Here is a 14,977-nt window from a genome sequence, read left to right as displayed (position 1 = left end):
GACCTTCGTGTACATATTCCCATCTCTGTTGACAGGCCCACGAAGCCTGTGGTCCCATGGAAATCGATTCAGCACTGAGCACCGTGCAGACCCTGAAGAGTGAACTGCAGGACGCCAAGATGGCGGCTGTGGAGAGTCAGCTGAAGCCACTCCCCGGGGAGACGGTAGGAGATATCGGTGGCAGCCAGGGGTGGGACTTCACCTTCAATTAGGATACATTGAGGCATTTTTAGAAGTTGTGGGTCAGTGCGCCTAAATTTCAAGCTTTGTTAATGCAAAGCCCAGGATGGCCCCATGTCTCTAGAACTAGGGTAGAGATGGCTTCAAGGGGTCTCTGGTGATGGGTCTGTGTGTGCTCCCCTAGGGTGTGCCTGGGATGACCAGGCATCTGTTAATATTCATCCCTCTTTTCCATAAACAATACCTGCTGGTGGTTGTGCCTTTTTCTGAAAAGAATGTCCAGTGCAGCTGAATGAACTGTGTTTACACATAGAAGTTCTGGCTTTCTTGGTTCAGGATATATCATCTACCAGTTGTGAGCAAGTCCTGATCTCCATGTTCCAAGTATTTTATCTGTGAAATGGGTGGCAGTTAAGTTATAAAGATAAATGCAAATTATTTTCAACAATCATATTCAAAAAAATTTTTTTCCATCGTATAATGGGCAGTGACAAAGCACTTTGCTGTAGCAAACCCACAACAGCACATGGGATGATGGCACCAGAAATCTAACTTAATCCTGTTACAATACCTCCTGATGCCTGTGCCAGGGTTTTCTTGGCTACAGTTTTACCAGTTGTCCTCGTTTGTATATAGATTTCTCCTTTCCCTCTCTCTTGAACATTGCTGATGAGATACCTTCATTTATTAAGCACCTGTTAAGCAGTGTATGCACACACAAGCCATCTAGTTTATCCTGACAGTAACTTAATTAACAAGTGTTGTTCATCCCATTTTACAGCTGAGAAAACAGAGGTGTGTGTTTGTCACTGTTCTTCTTCATGCTGCCTGGCATTAGCATCGTAATCATGGTTTGAACCCAGATCTACAGGACTCCCTAACCCATGTCCTTGATATTTTACACTGAGAGCTTTTAACTAGTGCCACTCTTTGGATGAACTAAAAATGTTAAGAATATAAAGAGACCAATTTATCATTGAACAATGCCTGGTACATAGGAAGCACACAGAAAATAATCAAGTCAAGCTACTCCTCATTGTAAAAACTAGGCAACTCAGGCTCAGAGAGGTTAAGTCACTTACCTAAAGTGCCCCAGCTAATGTTGAGGTCAGGATTGGCTCCTGGGCCAGCGGCTTTCAACTGTGGTCCAGGGTCCCATTGCAAAGTTCTGTGCTCCAAGGAGCCCATTCTGCCTTTACTTACAACAACTGGTTAGTTCGAATGCAAGAAACATCATGTAATTTTTTAAGAAATTGTTGTGTGTACTGTATTATATGGTTGCCTGTAATGGACCAGGCTGTTTTTTACTTGAAGAAAATGCCTCGTAGAAAACATGTTTTGCGGTTAAAATGGCATGCACTTCCTGATCACCCAAAAGTTCTCTTCCAAAATGTTGTCCTCATCTAGTAATCAAACAATTACTCGTATCCTAGGCCTCTATTGACTTTATTCTCTGAATTATTTATTCTGTTGACAAAGCAAGATGATGTGCTCGTCATGGGAAGCAAGCACTTTGCCCGTTTTTATAATCTCATTTACCACTCCAAGCCTCTATTTCTATTGCATTTCCTTCTGGTTAGAATTCCATAAAAGTATTATGATCAAATTGAACAATGGTAATGGTCCCACGTGCCAGGAAGGTGGAACAGCTGGATGTCTGCCCACTTCCTGCCAAGGCATAATTAATTCTCACTAAGGATTTTTTGCAGACTTTCTGAATTAGCTTTTAAAGGCATAATACTAATAGCTACCATTTGTTGAGTACCTACATTAATTCTCTGAAAACCTTTGAGCTAGATACTATAATCTCAGGACACAGAGACTTGGAGAGGTTCAGTGAATTACCCAAACCTATCACAGGTAGCAAGTAGAGGAGGGGAGCAGAGGGCAGGGTGTGAACTCAGATTTGTTTACCCTGAAACCTGGGTTCTTTCCCCTCTGTCACCCTCCTTCTTCGTAGGGCCATTGGTATATTAGATGGGAAAGAATTGAAGCCCAGAGTTTGATTTGCATTATCTGGGGACTAAGACTTTTGTGGATGATTTGGTTCTTCTAAGTTCTTCTCCCTGTTGCATATTCTTACAGCTGGAAAAATGTGCTCAGGACCTGGGAAGTACATCTAAAGCAGTAGGCTCCTCCATGGCGCAGCTCCTGACCTGTGCTGCTCAAGGCAATGAGCACTACACAGGTGAGACTCGCCTTCATGATGCCCTGAGGCCAGGTACAGACCACGGGCTGGTGGGGGGAGTTCATTGATTTGACAATGAACCTGATGTTTTTATTTCAGCAGTTCAACACACATTTCTCAAGCACATTCCACATGCTTGTTACTGGGCTTGATGCTAAGCATACAAAAACGAATCAAATATGATTCCCCCAAACTATCAATATTTGTGATTTTTTGGCATCCCAGGGGAATTGCTGGGAGAAATGAGGAAAACAATAGAATAGGAAAGACTAGAGATCTCTTCAAGAAAATTAGAGATACCAAGGGAACATTTCATGCAAAGATGGGCTCAATAAAGGACAGAAATGGTAGGGATCTAACAGAAGCAGAAGATATTAAGAAGAGGTGGCAAGAATACACAGAAGAACTGTACAAAAAAGATCTTCATGACCCAGATAATCACAATGGTGTGATCACTCACCTAGAGCCAGACATCCTGGAATGTGAAGTCAAGTGGGCCTTAGGAAGCATCACTACAAACAAAGCTAGTGGAGGTGATGGAATTTCAGTTGAGCTATTTCAAATCCTGAAAGATGACTCTATGAAAGTGTTGCACTCAATATGCCAGCAAATTTGGAAAACTCAGCAGTGGCCACAGGACTGGAAAAGGTCAGTTTTCATTCCAGTCCCAGGAAGGCAATGTCAAAGAATGCTCAAACTACCACACAATTGCACTCATCTCACACGCTAGTAAAGTAATGCTTAAAATTCCCCTAGCCAGGCTTCAGCAATATGTGAACTGTGAACTTCCAGATGTTCAAGCTGGTTTTAGAAAAGGCAGAGGAACCAGAGATCAAATTGCCAACATCCACTGGATCATGGAAAAAGCAAGAGAGTTCCAGAAAAACATCTATTTCTGCTTTATTGACTATGCCAAAGCCTTTGACTGTGTAGATCACAATAAACTGGAAAATTCTGAAAGAGATGGGAATACCAGACCACCTCACCTGCCTCTTGAAAAACTTGTATGCAGGTGAGGAAGCAACAGTTAGAACTGGACAGGGAACAACAGACTGGTTCCAAATAGGAAAAGGAGTACGTCAAGGCTGTATATTGTCACCCTGCTTATTTAACTTATATGCAGAGTACATCATGAGAAACGCTGGGCTGGAAGAAGCACAAGCTGGAGTCAAGATTGCCGGGAGAAATATCAATAACCTCAGATATGTAGATGACACCACCCTTATGGCAGAAAGTGAAGAAGAACTAAGGAGCCTGTTGATGAAAGTGAAAGAGGAGAGTGAAAAAGTTGGCTTAAATCTCAACATTCAGAAAACTAAGATCATGACATCCGGTCCCATCACTTCATGGCAAATAGATGGGGAAACAGTGGCAGACTTTATTTTTTGGGCTCCAAAATTCACTGCAGATGGTGATTGCAGCCATGAAATTAAAAGACACTTACTCCTTGGAAGGAAAGTTATGACCAGCTTAGACAGCATATTAAAAAGCAGAGACTTTTTACTTTGCCAACAAAGGTCCTTCTAGTCAAGGCTATGGTTTTTCCAGTGGTCATGTATGGCTGTGAGAGTTGGACTGTGAAGAAAGCTGAACGCCGAAGAATTGATGCTTTTGAACTGTGGTGTTGGAGAAGACTCTTGAGAATCCCTTGGACTGCAAGGAGATCCAACCAGTCCATCCTAAAGGAGATCAGTCCTGGGTATTCATTGGAAGGACTGATGTTGAAGCTGAAACTCCAATATTTTGGCCACCTGATGTAAAGAGTGGACTCATTTGAAAGACCCTGATGCTGGGAAAGATTGAGGGCAGGAGGAGAAGGGGATGACAGAGGATGAGATGGTTGGATGACATCACTGACTCAATGGACATGGGTTTGGGTGGACTCTGGGAGTTGGTGATGGACAGGGAGGCCTGGTGTGCTGCAATTCATGGGGTCGCAAAGCGTCAGACATGACTGAGCAACTGAACTGAACTGAACTGAACTGAGGGTGTGTTCTTGCCTGGGAAATCCCGTGGACAGAGGAACCTAGTGGCCTGCAGTCCATGGAGTCGCAAAAGAGTTGGACGCGACTTTGCAACTTTAACAGAAAACAAAGCTGTGCAGCTACGCAGCTACACTCCTTCCTGCAGTGCCTGAAAGTTCTACTTGTTCTACATCCTGGGCCCCGCTCTATTCTGTCAATTTTAGCTTTTCTATTCAGTGTGTAGTGGAATCACATTACGGTTTTTAATTTGTGTGTCCCTGAGAAGCAGTGTGGTTGAGGATATTTTCAGTGTATCAACCATTTGGATACCTTCTTTGTGAAGCATCTCTTCATGTCTTTTGTGCATTTTTAAAAATATTGATTTTCTGTCTTTTCCTTATATATCTGCAGGAATTAGTTGTCACATATTTTGTGGCTTACCTTTTTGCTGTCTTAAAGGTGTATCTTGATAAACAAAACTTAAACTTTAATACAGTCCAATTTGTACTTCTCCTTCATGGTTAGTGCTTTTTGTGTCCCATTTAACAATTTTACTTTTCCAAGTCATAAAGATATTCTTCGCTGTTATAGTCTAGAAGCTTTGTTTCACTTTCCGTATAGTAAGTCCCCTGTATATGATCCTTCAGGCTGTGAACTTTCAAAGATGCAAATGTGCATCCCATCAGCATCAGCCATGAGTGAAATTGCAGCTTGCCCTCCATCTCCTGTTGCTGACAGTCCTTCAGCTCTACCCTCTCCCCTCTCTTCTCCCTTGTCCAGTCAGTAACTCTTCTTGCCTTACTTGATGCCAGGCCCTGTATGCCAGCTGTTTTACTGTGCTACTGTACTTTTCCAGGTACTGTACTGTAAGATTTAAAATATTTGTGTGTGTGTGTTTATGCATTCTTTGTGTGTAAAGTATTATAAACCTATTACAGTACTGAATAGCTGATTGTGTCAGTTGGGTAACTATTTTTTATAAAATAGCCTATTGGGTAGGCTATTTTTGTTGGACTTACAAATTGGGCTTAATGAATGTGCTCTTGGAATGGAACCTGTTCATTTGTAATGGACTTGCTATATTTAGAACTGTGATCCACCTGGAACTGAGTGGCAAACGGGGTCCTAGTGGAGTTGTTTTTGCACTAGGGCATCCATGCACTTCCTTTCCCCAATGGTCTTGAGGGCCACTTCATTATAAATTAAGTGAATCAATGTGTGTGAATCAGTTGCTAAACTTTGCTTCTTTTTCATTGCTGTAATTGCCTGTTCCTACCTTAGTACCACACTTGCCTAATCACTGCAGTTTTATACTAACTGTATCCAAGAACGTGAGTGCCCTGACCCTACTGTTCTTCCTCAAGTTAGTCCTGACTTCCTTGACCCTTTATATCCACTCTGTTTTAGATGCAGCCGATCAATTTGTGCCTTCCCACCAATAAAAGCCTTTTTAGTTTTTTTTTTTTTCTTGGTGGTTTGATTTTGATTTGGGTTTCCTGAATCTGGAGATAATTGGCATTTTTATATCACCGAGTCTTACAATCTACGAATACGGCATGTGTCTACATTTATTTAGGTTTCCTTTCTCTGAATATTGTTTTATAGTTTTTTGCATAGATATTTTGGTTTTCATTATAGTATGCATCATCAAGCTTCTCCCCTTTTACTTTCAGTTTTGCTCTATGTTTATATTTAATGTGTGTCCTGTTATATCATGTAGTTGTCCTTTTATGGAGGGAGAAGTTGTTTGTTGCTGTGACACTATTTGCGTTTCAGTTGGAGTATTTGGTCTACTTACATATAATGTAATTACTGATATATCAAGGTTTGAATTTGTCATCTTACTATTCTTTTCTATATGTCCTACCTACCCTAGGTTCCCTTCTTCTCTCCTTTCTTGCCTTCTTTCGGATTTATAAGTGCTTTATAAAATCCATTACCCTTGATTGGTTTTCTGTACTTTCATTGCCTATTTTGTTTGTTTTGTGGCTGTGCTGGGTCTTTGTTGCTGCACACGGGCTTTCTTTAATTGCAGTGAGCGGGCGCTGCTCTTCTTTGCAGTGTGCAGACTTCCTATTGTGGTGGCTTCTCTGGTTGCAGAGCAAAGTTGTGGCCCACAGGCTTAGTTGCTCCCTGGCTTGTGGGATCTTCCTGGAACAGGGATCAAACCCATGTCCCCTGTATTGGCAGGTAGATTCTTAACCACGTGGCCCACCCGGAAAGTCCTCATTGCCTATTCTTTAACAATTTTTTAAAAGTATAATATAGGTTAGTATGTTTACCTCTTCCTGGACAGTGCAAGAATCTTGGGACACATACACTTTATTTATCTTTCTTCCAACTCGTTCCTTGTTGTTGAGTGTTTTAATTCTGCATATATTTAACCTCCTCAATTCAGATTCAGAGTTGCGTCATAGTAATAATCAAGTGCTCCTCCACATTGACCTTTCCACTGTTGTTCATTCCTCCCTGATCTCAGTGTGCCTCCACCTGGGATTGTTTCCTTTCTGCCCAAAGAACTCCCTTCATTACTTCCTTTAGTGCGAGTCTGCTGTGACCAATTCTTTCAGTTGTTGTTTGCCTAAAAATGCCTTGTGTAACCTTTATTTTGGGTGGATCATTTTATGTATTATAAAGTTTTAGGTTGGCGGTTGTTTTCTTCTAGCTTTTGAAGATGTTATTCCTTTGGTTTCTGGCTTCCTTTATTTCTGCTGTGAAGTTAGCTGTCACTTTACTCTTCTACAGGTAATGTGGTTTTAGTTTTCCCTCTGCTACTTGAACTTTCTCGATCTTTTTTTGAATTTTTGAATTTTCTCAGTCTTTGATTTTCAACCACTGTGCCCAGAGTTTTGTTGTGTGCTGTTTTGCCTACTTATCCTGCCTTGGGTTTTAGTACTCCTTGAAGATGAGATTTGTTATCTTAGGTCACTTTTAAAAAACTCAACCACTGCACCTTCTAATATTGCTTCCATCCCATTTTTTCTCTCCTCTTTGTAGATCCCAGTTACCCCCTATGTTGGACATTTTCACTACATGTGTCTCCTATGCTTTTTTTCTATGTTGGGCATGATTTTTCTTCATGCTTTATTCTGTGGGCTTTTTTTTTAATCTGCAGCTCACTATTCCTCTGTTTATTTGTGTCTATTCTATCTTTAAACCTTCTGTTGGGTTTTTAATTTTTAATGTCATATTTTATACTAGTCTTTTGATAGCTTTCTTATACTTCCCCCTTCTCTGCAGAAATTCTCTATCTTGTCATCTAACTTCTTCAACATACTTTTCACATTTACCTAAAACCCAGGTTAAAAAAAAAAAAAAAATTTTTTTCTGCCTGGTCATGCAGCATATAAGGTTTTAGTTCCCTGACTAGGGATCAAACCCATGCTCCCTGCATTGAAAGCACAGTCTTAACCACTGGATGGACCATCAGGGAAGTTCCAAAGTCCCAGCCTTGAGGATCCAATGTCAAGATCAACTATGGGCATCTTATTGTCTGTTTTGGAGTTTTTTCCCTCTGTTTTCAATTATTGATCTTATCTCCTGATGTTTCTGATATTTTAAAAATTTAATGCTAATCATTGGTATTTTCATTGTAGAGATAATTTGAAGTTCTAGATTGTGCTTTCTTCGATACAGAGGATTATTCTTTTATTTTAGCAGGTGGTTTAGAAATGAGCAGATCACCATAATATGAGTGGATCTGAACTGACTGGATATTGTAAAGTCTATTTCCAATGTACGTTCCATGATGTAGCCCTTTGTGCCAGCTGTCCAAACACCTGTGGTGTTTATGAGGGCCATTCTGACAGTTGAACTCAGAACTATATGTTTAGCATCCCAACCCCACGCCATTGCAGAAGGTTTTGCTCAGCCTCTCAGCTTCTGGGCAGCAGTTTACGAATTAGAAAATGCCTTGAGGGAAAAGTAACATTGTACTCACTTCTAAGTGCTTTCTTTCTCTTCAGGATCTTGGCTTTCTTTACCTTGGCTCCTTGGTACCTCTCCATTGTCTTCAAACAGATGTTTCATATATTTTCCCCAGTGTTTCTAGTTGTCTCTCAGGAGGGGAGGATTCATCTGCAATAAGTTATTCTGCCTCTTTAGTTTTTTAAAAAACTGTGTATATTTATTACTTTGAAAATAAAAGCATAACACGAACACAAAAAGAATTATAGCATAGTGTAATATAGTACCTACAACAGTAAAAATGAGCAATTCTGTCTTCATGAGAGGCTAAAGGAAGATACTAAAGCAGAATTGACACTTGATAGGGGTCTTAAGGATTATTACAACTCACATAGTATCTACGGAGAAGAAGTGTATGTAAATTTTTAAAAGTGTAGGGCATAATAGAGATGTAGTTTCAAGAATTTCTGCACATTGCTGAAATCTTGCCAAATTTTATGTAGATGATGAAATGGATTTTTACTGAAGGAATGACTGCTTTACAACTTGTATCATCTGATACTGATTAACATCTAGAATGACAAACTGTCTAGCTGGTGTCTGAAGAGCAGACTAGGAATAGCCTCATTTCATTTTGGCAGGTACCAACTAGGTAGACTTGGAAACAGCATATGTGAAGTCCCAAAAGCAGGAGGAGAAGGCTAATCAAATGAACCGAGAGGGATCCTAGTAAAAGGCAGGGAGGTAGGCAGTGAGAAGATAAGGCTGTGAAGGTCGGCTGGGGTCAGATCCTGAAAGGCGTCATGCATACATCCTCAATCCATCAGTAGTGTCAGACTCTTTGTGACACTGTAGACTGTACCCCACCAGGCTCCTCTGTTGATGGGATTTCCCAGCAAGAATACTCAAGTGGGTGGCCATTTCCTCCTCCAGGAGATCTTCTCAACCCAGGGGTCAAACCCACATCTCCTTTGGCTCCTGCATTGACAGGCAGTTTCTTAACCACTGAGCCTTCTGGGAAGCCCCAAAAGGCCTCATAAGCAAATTTACATAAATTGAGGGACCTTCCTGGTGGTCAATTGGTAAGAATCTGCCTTTCGGACTTCCCTGGTTGTCCTGTAGATAAGAATCTGCCTGCCAGTGCAGGGGACATGGGTTTGATAGCTGGTCTGGGAAGATCCCACATGCTGTGGAACAACTAAACCCATGTACCACAACTACTGAACCAGCATGCTGAAGTTACTGCAGCCTGTGCACCTGGAGCCCGTGCTCTGCAACAAGAGACACCCCTGCTGGTGCAACTAGAGAAAGCCTGTGCACAGCAATGAAGACCCAGTGCAACCAAAAATAAAATAATTATTAAAAAAAAAAAAAAAGAATCCGTCTTGCAATGCAGGAGACACAGGTCCAATCCCTGATCAGGGAAATAAGATCCCACATGTGGTAGGGCGACTAAACCTGTGCACTGCAACTTCTGAACCCACCAACTCTGAAGCTGAAGCCCCACAACTGGAGAGCCCATGAGCCACAACAAAGACCCGACACAGCCAAATAAATACACATTTTTAAAACAATAAATAAATTGAAATGTAATCTCAGAGCATGTGAAAATACTGAAAAGTTTGCATCCATGGACACAGTCTAGATTGCCCTTTAATGCAGATTACCCTTCTTTCCTGTGCAGATAAGTTAGAAACAAAGTTGGGGCCACTGAGACCAGTGAGAAGGCTGTTGCAATTATCCATGTAAGAAATGTTAGTGGTTTGTCGTGGAGATTTTGTTGTTGTTCAGTTGCTAGGTTGTGTCCAACATTTTGTGGCCCCCTGGACTGCAGCACTCCAGGCTTCCCTGGCCTTCACTATGTCCTGGAGTTCGCTCAAACTCATATCCATTGAGTCGACAATGCCATCCAACCATTTCATCCTCTGTCACCACCTTCTCCTCTTGCCCTCAATCTTTCCCAGCATCAGGGTCTTTTTCCAGTAAGTCCAGCTCTTGTCATCTGGTGGCCAAAGTATTGGAGCTTTAGCTTCAGCAACAGTCTTTCCATTGGATATTCAGAGCTGATTTTCTTCAAGATAGACTGGTTTGATCTCCTTGCAATCTGATGGACTCACAAGAGTCCTCTCCAGCATCGCTGTTTGAAAGCATCAATTCTTTGGTGCTCAGCCTTCTTTGTGGTCCAGCTCTCACATCCGTACATGACTAATGGAAAAACCATAGCTTTGCCTATATGGACTTTTGTCAGCAAGGTGATGTCTCTGCTTTTTAATACACTGTCTAGGTTTGTCATAGCTTTCCTTCCAAGGAGCAAGCGCCTTTCAATTTCATGGCTGCAGTCAACATCCACAGTGATTTTGGAGTCTCAGAAAATAAAATCTGTCACTGCTTCCACTTTTTCCCCTTCTATTGGCCATGAAGTGATGAGACCAGATGCCGTGGTCTTAGTTTTTTGAATGTTGAGTTTCAAGCCAGTTTCTTCATCTCCTCTTTCACCTTCATCAAGAGGCTCTTTAGTTCCTCTTCACTTTCTGCCATTGGAGTGGTATCATCTGCATATTGGTAGTTTTTGGTATTTCTTCCAGCAGTCTTGAATCCAGCTTGTGCTTCATCCAGCCATGCATTTCACATGATGTACTCTGCATAGAAGTTAAATAAGCGGGGTGACAATATACAGCTTTGATGTACTTCTTTCCCAGTTTGTAACCGGTCTGTTGTTCCATGTCAGGTTCTAACTGTTGCTTCTTAACCTGCATACAGATTTCTCAGGAGGCAGGTAAGGTGGTTTGGTATTCCTATCTCTCTAAGAATTTTCCACAGTTTGTTGTGATCCACACACTCAAAGGCTTTAGTGTAATCAATAAAGGAGAAGTAGATGTTTTTCTGGAACTCCCTTGCTTTCTCCATGATCCAAAGAATACTGGCATTTTAATCTCTCAAGAAGGTAGGGAAAACCACCAGGCCATTCAGATTTGACCTAAATCAAATCTCTTATGATTATAAAGAGGAGGTGATAAATTGCTTCAAGGAATTAGATCTGACAGAGTGCCTGAAGAACTATGGACGGAGGTTCGTAACATTGTACAGGAGGCAGTGAACAAAACAATTCCAAAGAAGAAGGAATGCATGAAGGCAAAGTGGTTGTCTGAGGAAGTTTTACAAATAGCTGAGGAAAGAAGAGAAGTGAAAGGTGAAAGACAAAGGAGAAAAGGAAAGGTATACCCAACAGAATGCAGAGTTTCAGAGAATAGCAAGGAGAGATAAGAGCGTTGCCAAGAAATAGAGGAAAACAATAGATTAGGGAAGACTAGAGATCTCTTCCAGAAAATTGGAGATACCTAGGGAATATTTCATGCAAAAATGGGCATGATAAAGGACAGAAAACAGTAAGGACCTAACAGAAGCAGAAGAGATTAAGAAGAGGTGGCAAGAATACACAGAAGACTATACAAAAAAGGTCTTAATGACCCAATAATTATTATGGTGTGGTTACTCACCTAGAGCCAGACATCCTGTAATCAAGTGGGCTGTAGGAAGTATTACTATGAACAAAGCTAGTGGAGGTGATGGAATTCCATCTGAGCTAGGTGGATGTTGTTAAAGTGCTGCACTCAATATATCAGCAAATTTGGAAAACTCAGCCATGGCCACAAGACTGGGAAAGGTCAGTGTTCACGCCAATCCCAAAGAAAGGCAATGCAAAGAATTTTCAGACTACCATACAATTGCACTCACTTCACATGCTGACAAGACTGTCCTCAAAGTCCTTCACACCAGGCTTCAGCTGTACGTGATCTGAGAACTTCCAAACGTAAAAATGTATTTAGAAATGGCCTTGGAGATGAGGGATGGATTAAAGACAAAGAGACTTGACAATTGTTGGCAGTGGGATTAGAAGTTGGTAGGAATGGGAGTAAGGAAAGTAACATAGACAGCTCTAAGTTTAGCCTCATGGCTGAACACACTGTGGTAGAAACACTGGATCATGGGCAGACATGTTGAGGGCTGGAATTTCAGGATTCCAGGTTCAACCTCAAATGGATTCAATTTGAAGTCCCTGCAGGATATCCACAGAGAGGCGCTCATTAGGCAACTAGATATTTGCCTCTGGAACTCAGTAGAGAAGTCTGAGCTGGAGATAAATATTTTTAAATTTTGAATAAAATGGTGTTGATTGATACGATGGTAGGGAGGTAGAGAAGTTTGCCTTGGGGTGGGGGTAGTGGCACAATAAGAAAAATTTTATCAGATATAACCCTGCCGAACCCTTTGAGGAGAAGGCTGAGCAATAGAAATCTTTGAAAGACACGAGAATGTGCATCCTTAGAGCAAGGAAACCAGGAGAAAGGGATGTCTCTCAGCTCAGTGTCTGCCTAGAAAGACACTGAAGAGAGGGACTTAAGCATCCGCTTGGCTTAAGGAAAAACTAAGTCACTGACTCTCCCTGTTGACGGCTGTTTCAATAAAGTCGAAGAGTTGATGGGAAGCAGGGAGAGGACGTGAGTGTGGACAACTTCTCTCTGGGTGTCAGTTCCCTCTCCACATCTGTGATGTGTGGGGTATTCAGAAGTTGTACACAAGCTACCCCTGGACTGCATTCTAATGCAGATGTATGTGTCGGGGCGGGGGGGGGGGGGGGGGGGGGGGGGGGGGGTTGGCCAGCATGGTGTTCAAAATGCATTTAGTCTCCTCTGATTACAGTTACAGAGAACCCTTTCTAGATCCTTTGGGGGCAGGTTAAAAAAATCTTTCATACATGAATTTTTAAATTTATTTTTTAATTGGAGTATAGTTGCTTTATAATGTCTTAGTTTCTGCTTACAGTAGCATGAATCAGCTACGAGTATGCATACATGGTCTTTACCTTGTGAGTTTGATATGTGATCTAATGCTGTCTACCCACAATCTACATGAATTCTGATCAGGATTGATGATTTGATAAAGAATTCCCCTGTATTTCATATTATTAGTGTGTCTCCTTAAGCTCTGTTGCTGAATATATTGGGTTTGTCAAAAAGTTCATACGGGTTTTTCACTTCCAGCTTATGGAAAAAGCCAAATGAACTTTTTGGCCAACCCAGTATTTTGAGAAGTAGCTGGCAGGAATACTGTGAACGTAATCTGTGTCTTCCAAGGATTGTGGTTATTGAAATAGTTGTCTGCTTCAGTGTTTCCCACTGGCAGTTTGGGGTATGTTGCACCCTTGACTACAGGAATAATTTGGGGCAGGGGGGGAGTGGTGATTGCTAGGACACATGACCCTGATGATAACCAACATCACTATTGAGAACGTTGCCATAAATTCAGCCATGTACAGACTTCGATGTTTATTGGGCTTCCTGGCATCTGGTGGTCCTCTTTCATCCATTTGTTGGTGTGGCTTCTGCTTTCTCCAAAACCTGATCCTTCCAGAGAGGATTCTTGATGTGCCTAGAGATTTCATAGTGAGTCCTCAGCAGAAAACACATAGGGTGCATATGCCTCAGCTTTTGGAATTCCACTCTCCTGGTTTCTGCCTTTTAGAAAAACTGTCTGAGTCTATAAAAGGTTTTTGGTGAATGATTTTTGCATGATCATGACTTTTCTAATTGGATGTGATAAATGTTTTATTCTTCCAAAATCATACAACTCAGATAAATTCAAGAGTCCCTGTAGGAAGTCAAGAGGCGAGGTCTAAGAAATCACTGTGTTGAATTTTCTTTGGTCAAAGATGCGGTCTCATCCTCTCCTACAACCTGTGGGAAACCAAGGCCCAGAGGGAAAAGGTGGCAGGAGTTTAGCCCACGCAGCTCACCAGCCCCAGAGCTGGACAAGGTCTTAACCACCCTGGGGCCCTTCTGAGCAAGGATGTCCTTCCAACCTGTGCCAGCAACTTCAGCATAAAATGCAGACTTCTGCTCGGCGTGTCTGTCTGCTTCACCTTGGCTTTATTTATCTTTATGTTTTCTCCTCTTCCATAAAAAACATTTTTTAAAAAACATGCATTCATTTCACATGCTATGCTCAGAAGTGCCAGGTGATAAAGGGTAGATTGGCAGCTTTGTGATTTTTCTTGATTAGATTGTAGAGTTATGTCCCAGCTGTGTGGCTTCCTAAATATTTACAGATGAGCCAGCCTGCAGCACTGTGAGGTTGATTTATGGGTCCGGGGCCTTTCACAATCTTTATTGTATTAGGTCACCTCGTCCCCAGTAAGGCAAGGATCACCTGCTGCATCTGTGCCCACTCAGCTGAATCAGCGGCAGTAAAGGCCACGCTCAGTGGTGCCCGGAGGCCACCCAGCCGAAGCCTGTACATGAGGCCTTTGGCCCATACCCGAAGCCTGTGGTGAAAGAGAAGATGATCTGAATTTTTCATGCGGATGTTGTGGGTTCTGACAAGAATCCCTCATGGTTCTGTGTCCCAGACAGCACTGAGCAGGGTCTGACCCCTTTCTTACACATCTGAGATGCAAGAAAACTCAGATCTCAAGTGTGTCCACAGATAAGAAGCTTTGCAGCGCTGGTCCTCATCTGAAATGGTTTCATGAGACAAGCTTTGAGGCTGGATATTCTGCAGTTCCCCAGGTTCTAGGAGCCTTTTGTCACATGCTTTGGCATTTCCAGTCTTCATCCTTTTCTTGGGTGTGCCAAGTACTAGGTGTCATGTAGGGTGGCACCTCTCCTTTCTATGAGAGGTGGTGCGACAGTTTTTAAAGTTTTTTTAATTGATTTGTTTTTGGTTGTGCTTTGTTGCTACT

The 14,977-nt window shown here is 41.9% G+C and overlaps 1 protein-coding gene across 10 annotated transcripts in view; it reads left to right on the top strand.

The window, feature by feature from the left end:
- The window catches only part of TLN2 (talin 2), a 504,733-nt gene that overhangs the window by 372,367 nt on the left and 117,389 nt on the right, over window positions 1-14,977 (top strand). For 9 of the 10 annotated variants that reach the window (XM_019968737.2, XM_019968739.2, XM_019968732.2 and 6 more), the window contains 2 exons: window positions 36-164; window positions 2,266-2,401. In XM_019968737.2, the coding sequence (XP_019824296.2) occupies window positions 36-164; window positions 2,266-2,401 (265 nt within the window). The remainder of the gene's footprint in view (window positions 1-35; window positions 165-2,265; window positions 2,402-14,977) is intronic. The other variant, XM_019968738.2, reaches the window with a different exon arrangement.

The sequence above is a fragment of the Bos indicus genome, chromosome 10 (genome assembly GCF_029378745.1).
Source record: "Bos indicus isolate NIAB-ARS_2022 breed Sahiwal x Tharparkar chromosome 10, NIAB-ARS_B.indTharparkar_mat_pri_1.0, whole genome shotgun sequence".
Taxonomy (NCBI): domain Eukaryota; kingdom Metazoa; phylum Chordata; class Mammalia; order Artiodactyla; family Bovidae; genus Bos; species Bos indicus.
Note: the sequence above shows the minus strand (reverse complement) of the source record. Positions and strands in the feature narration are given on the sequence as shown.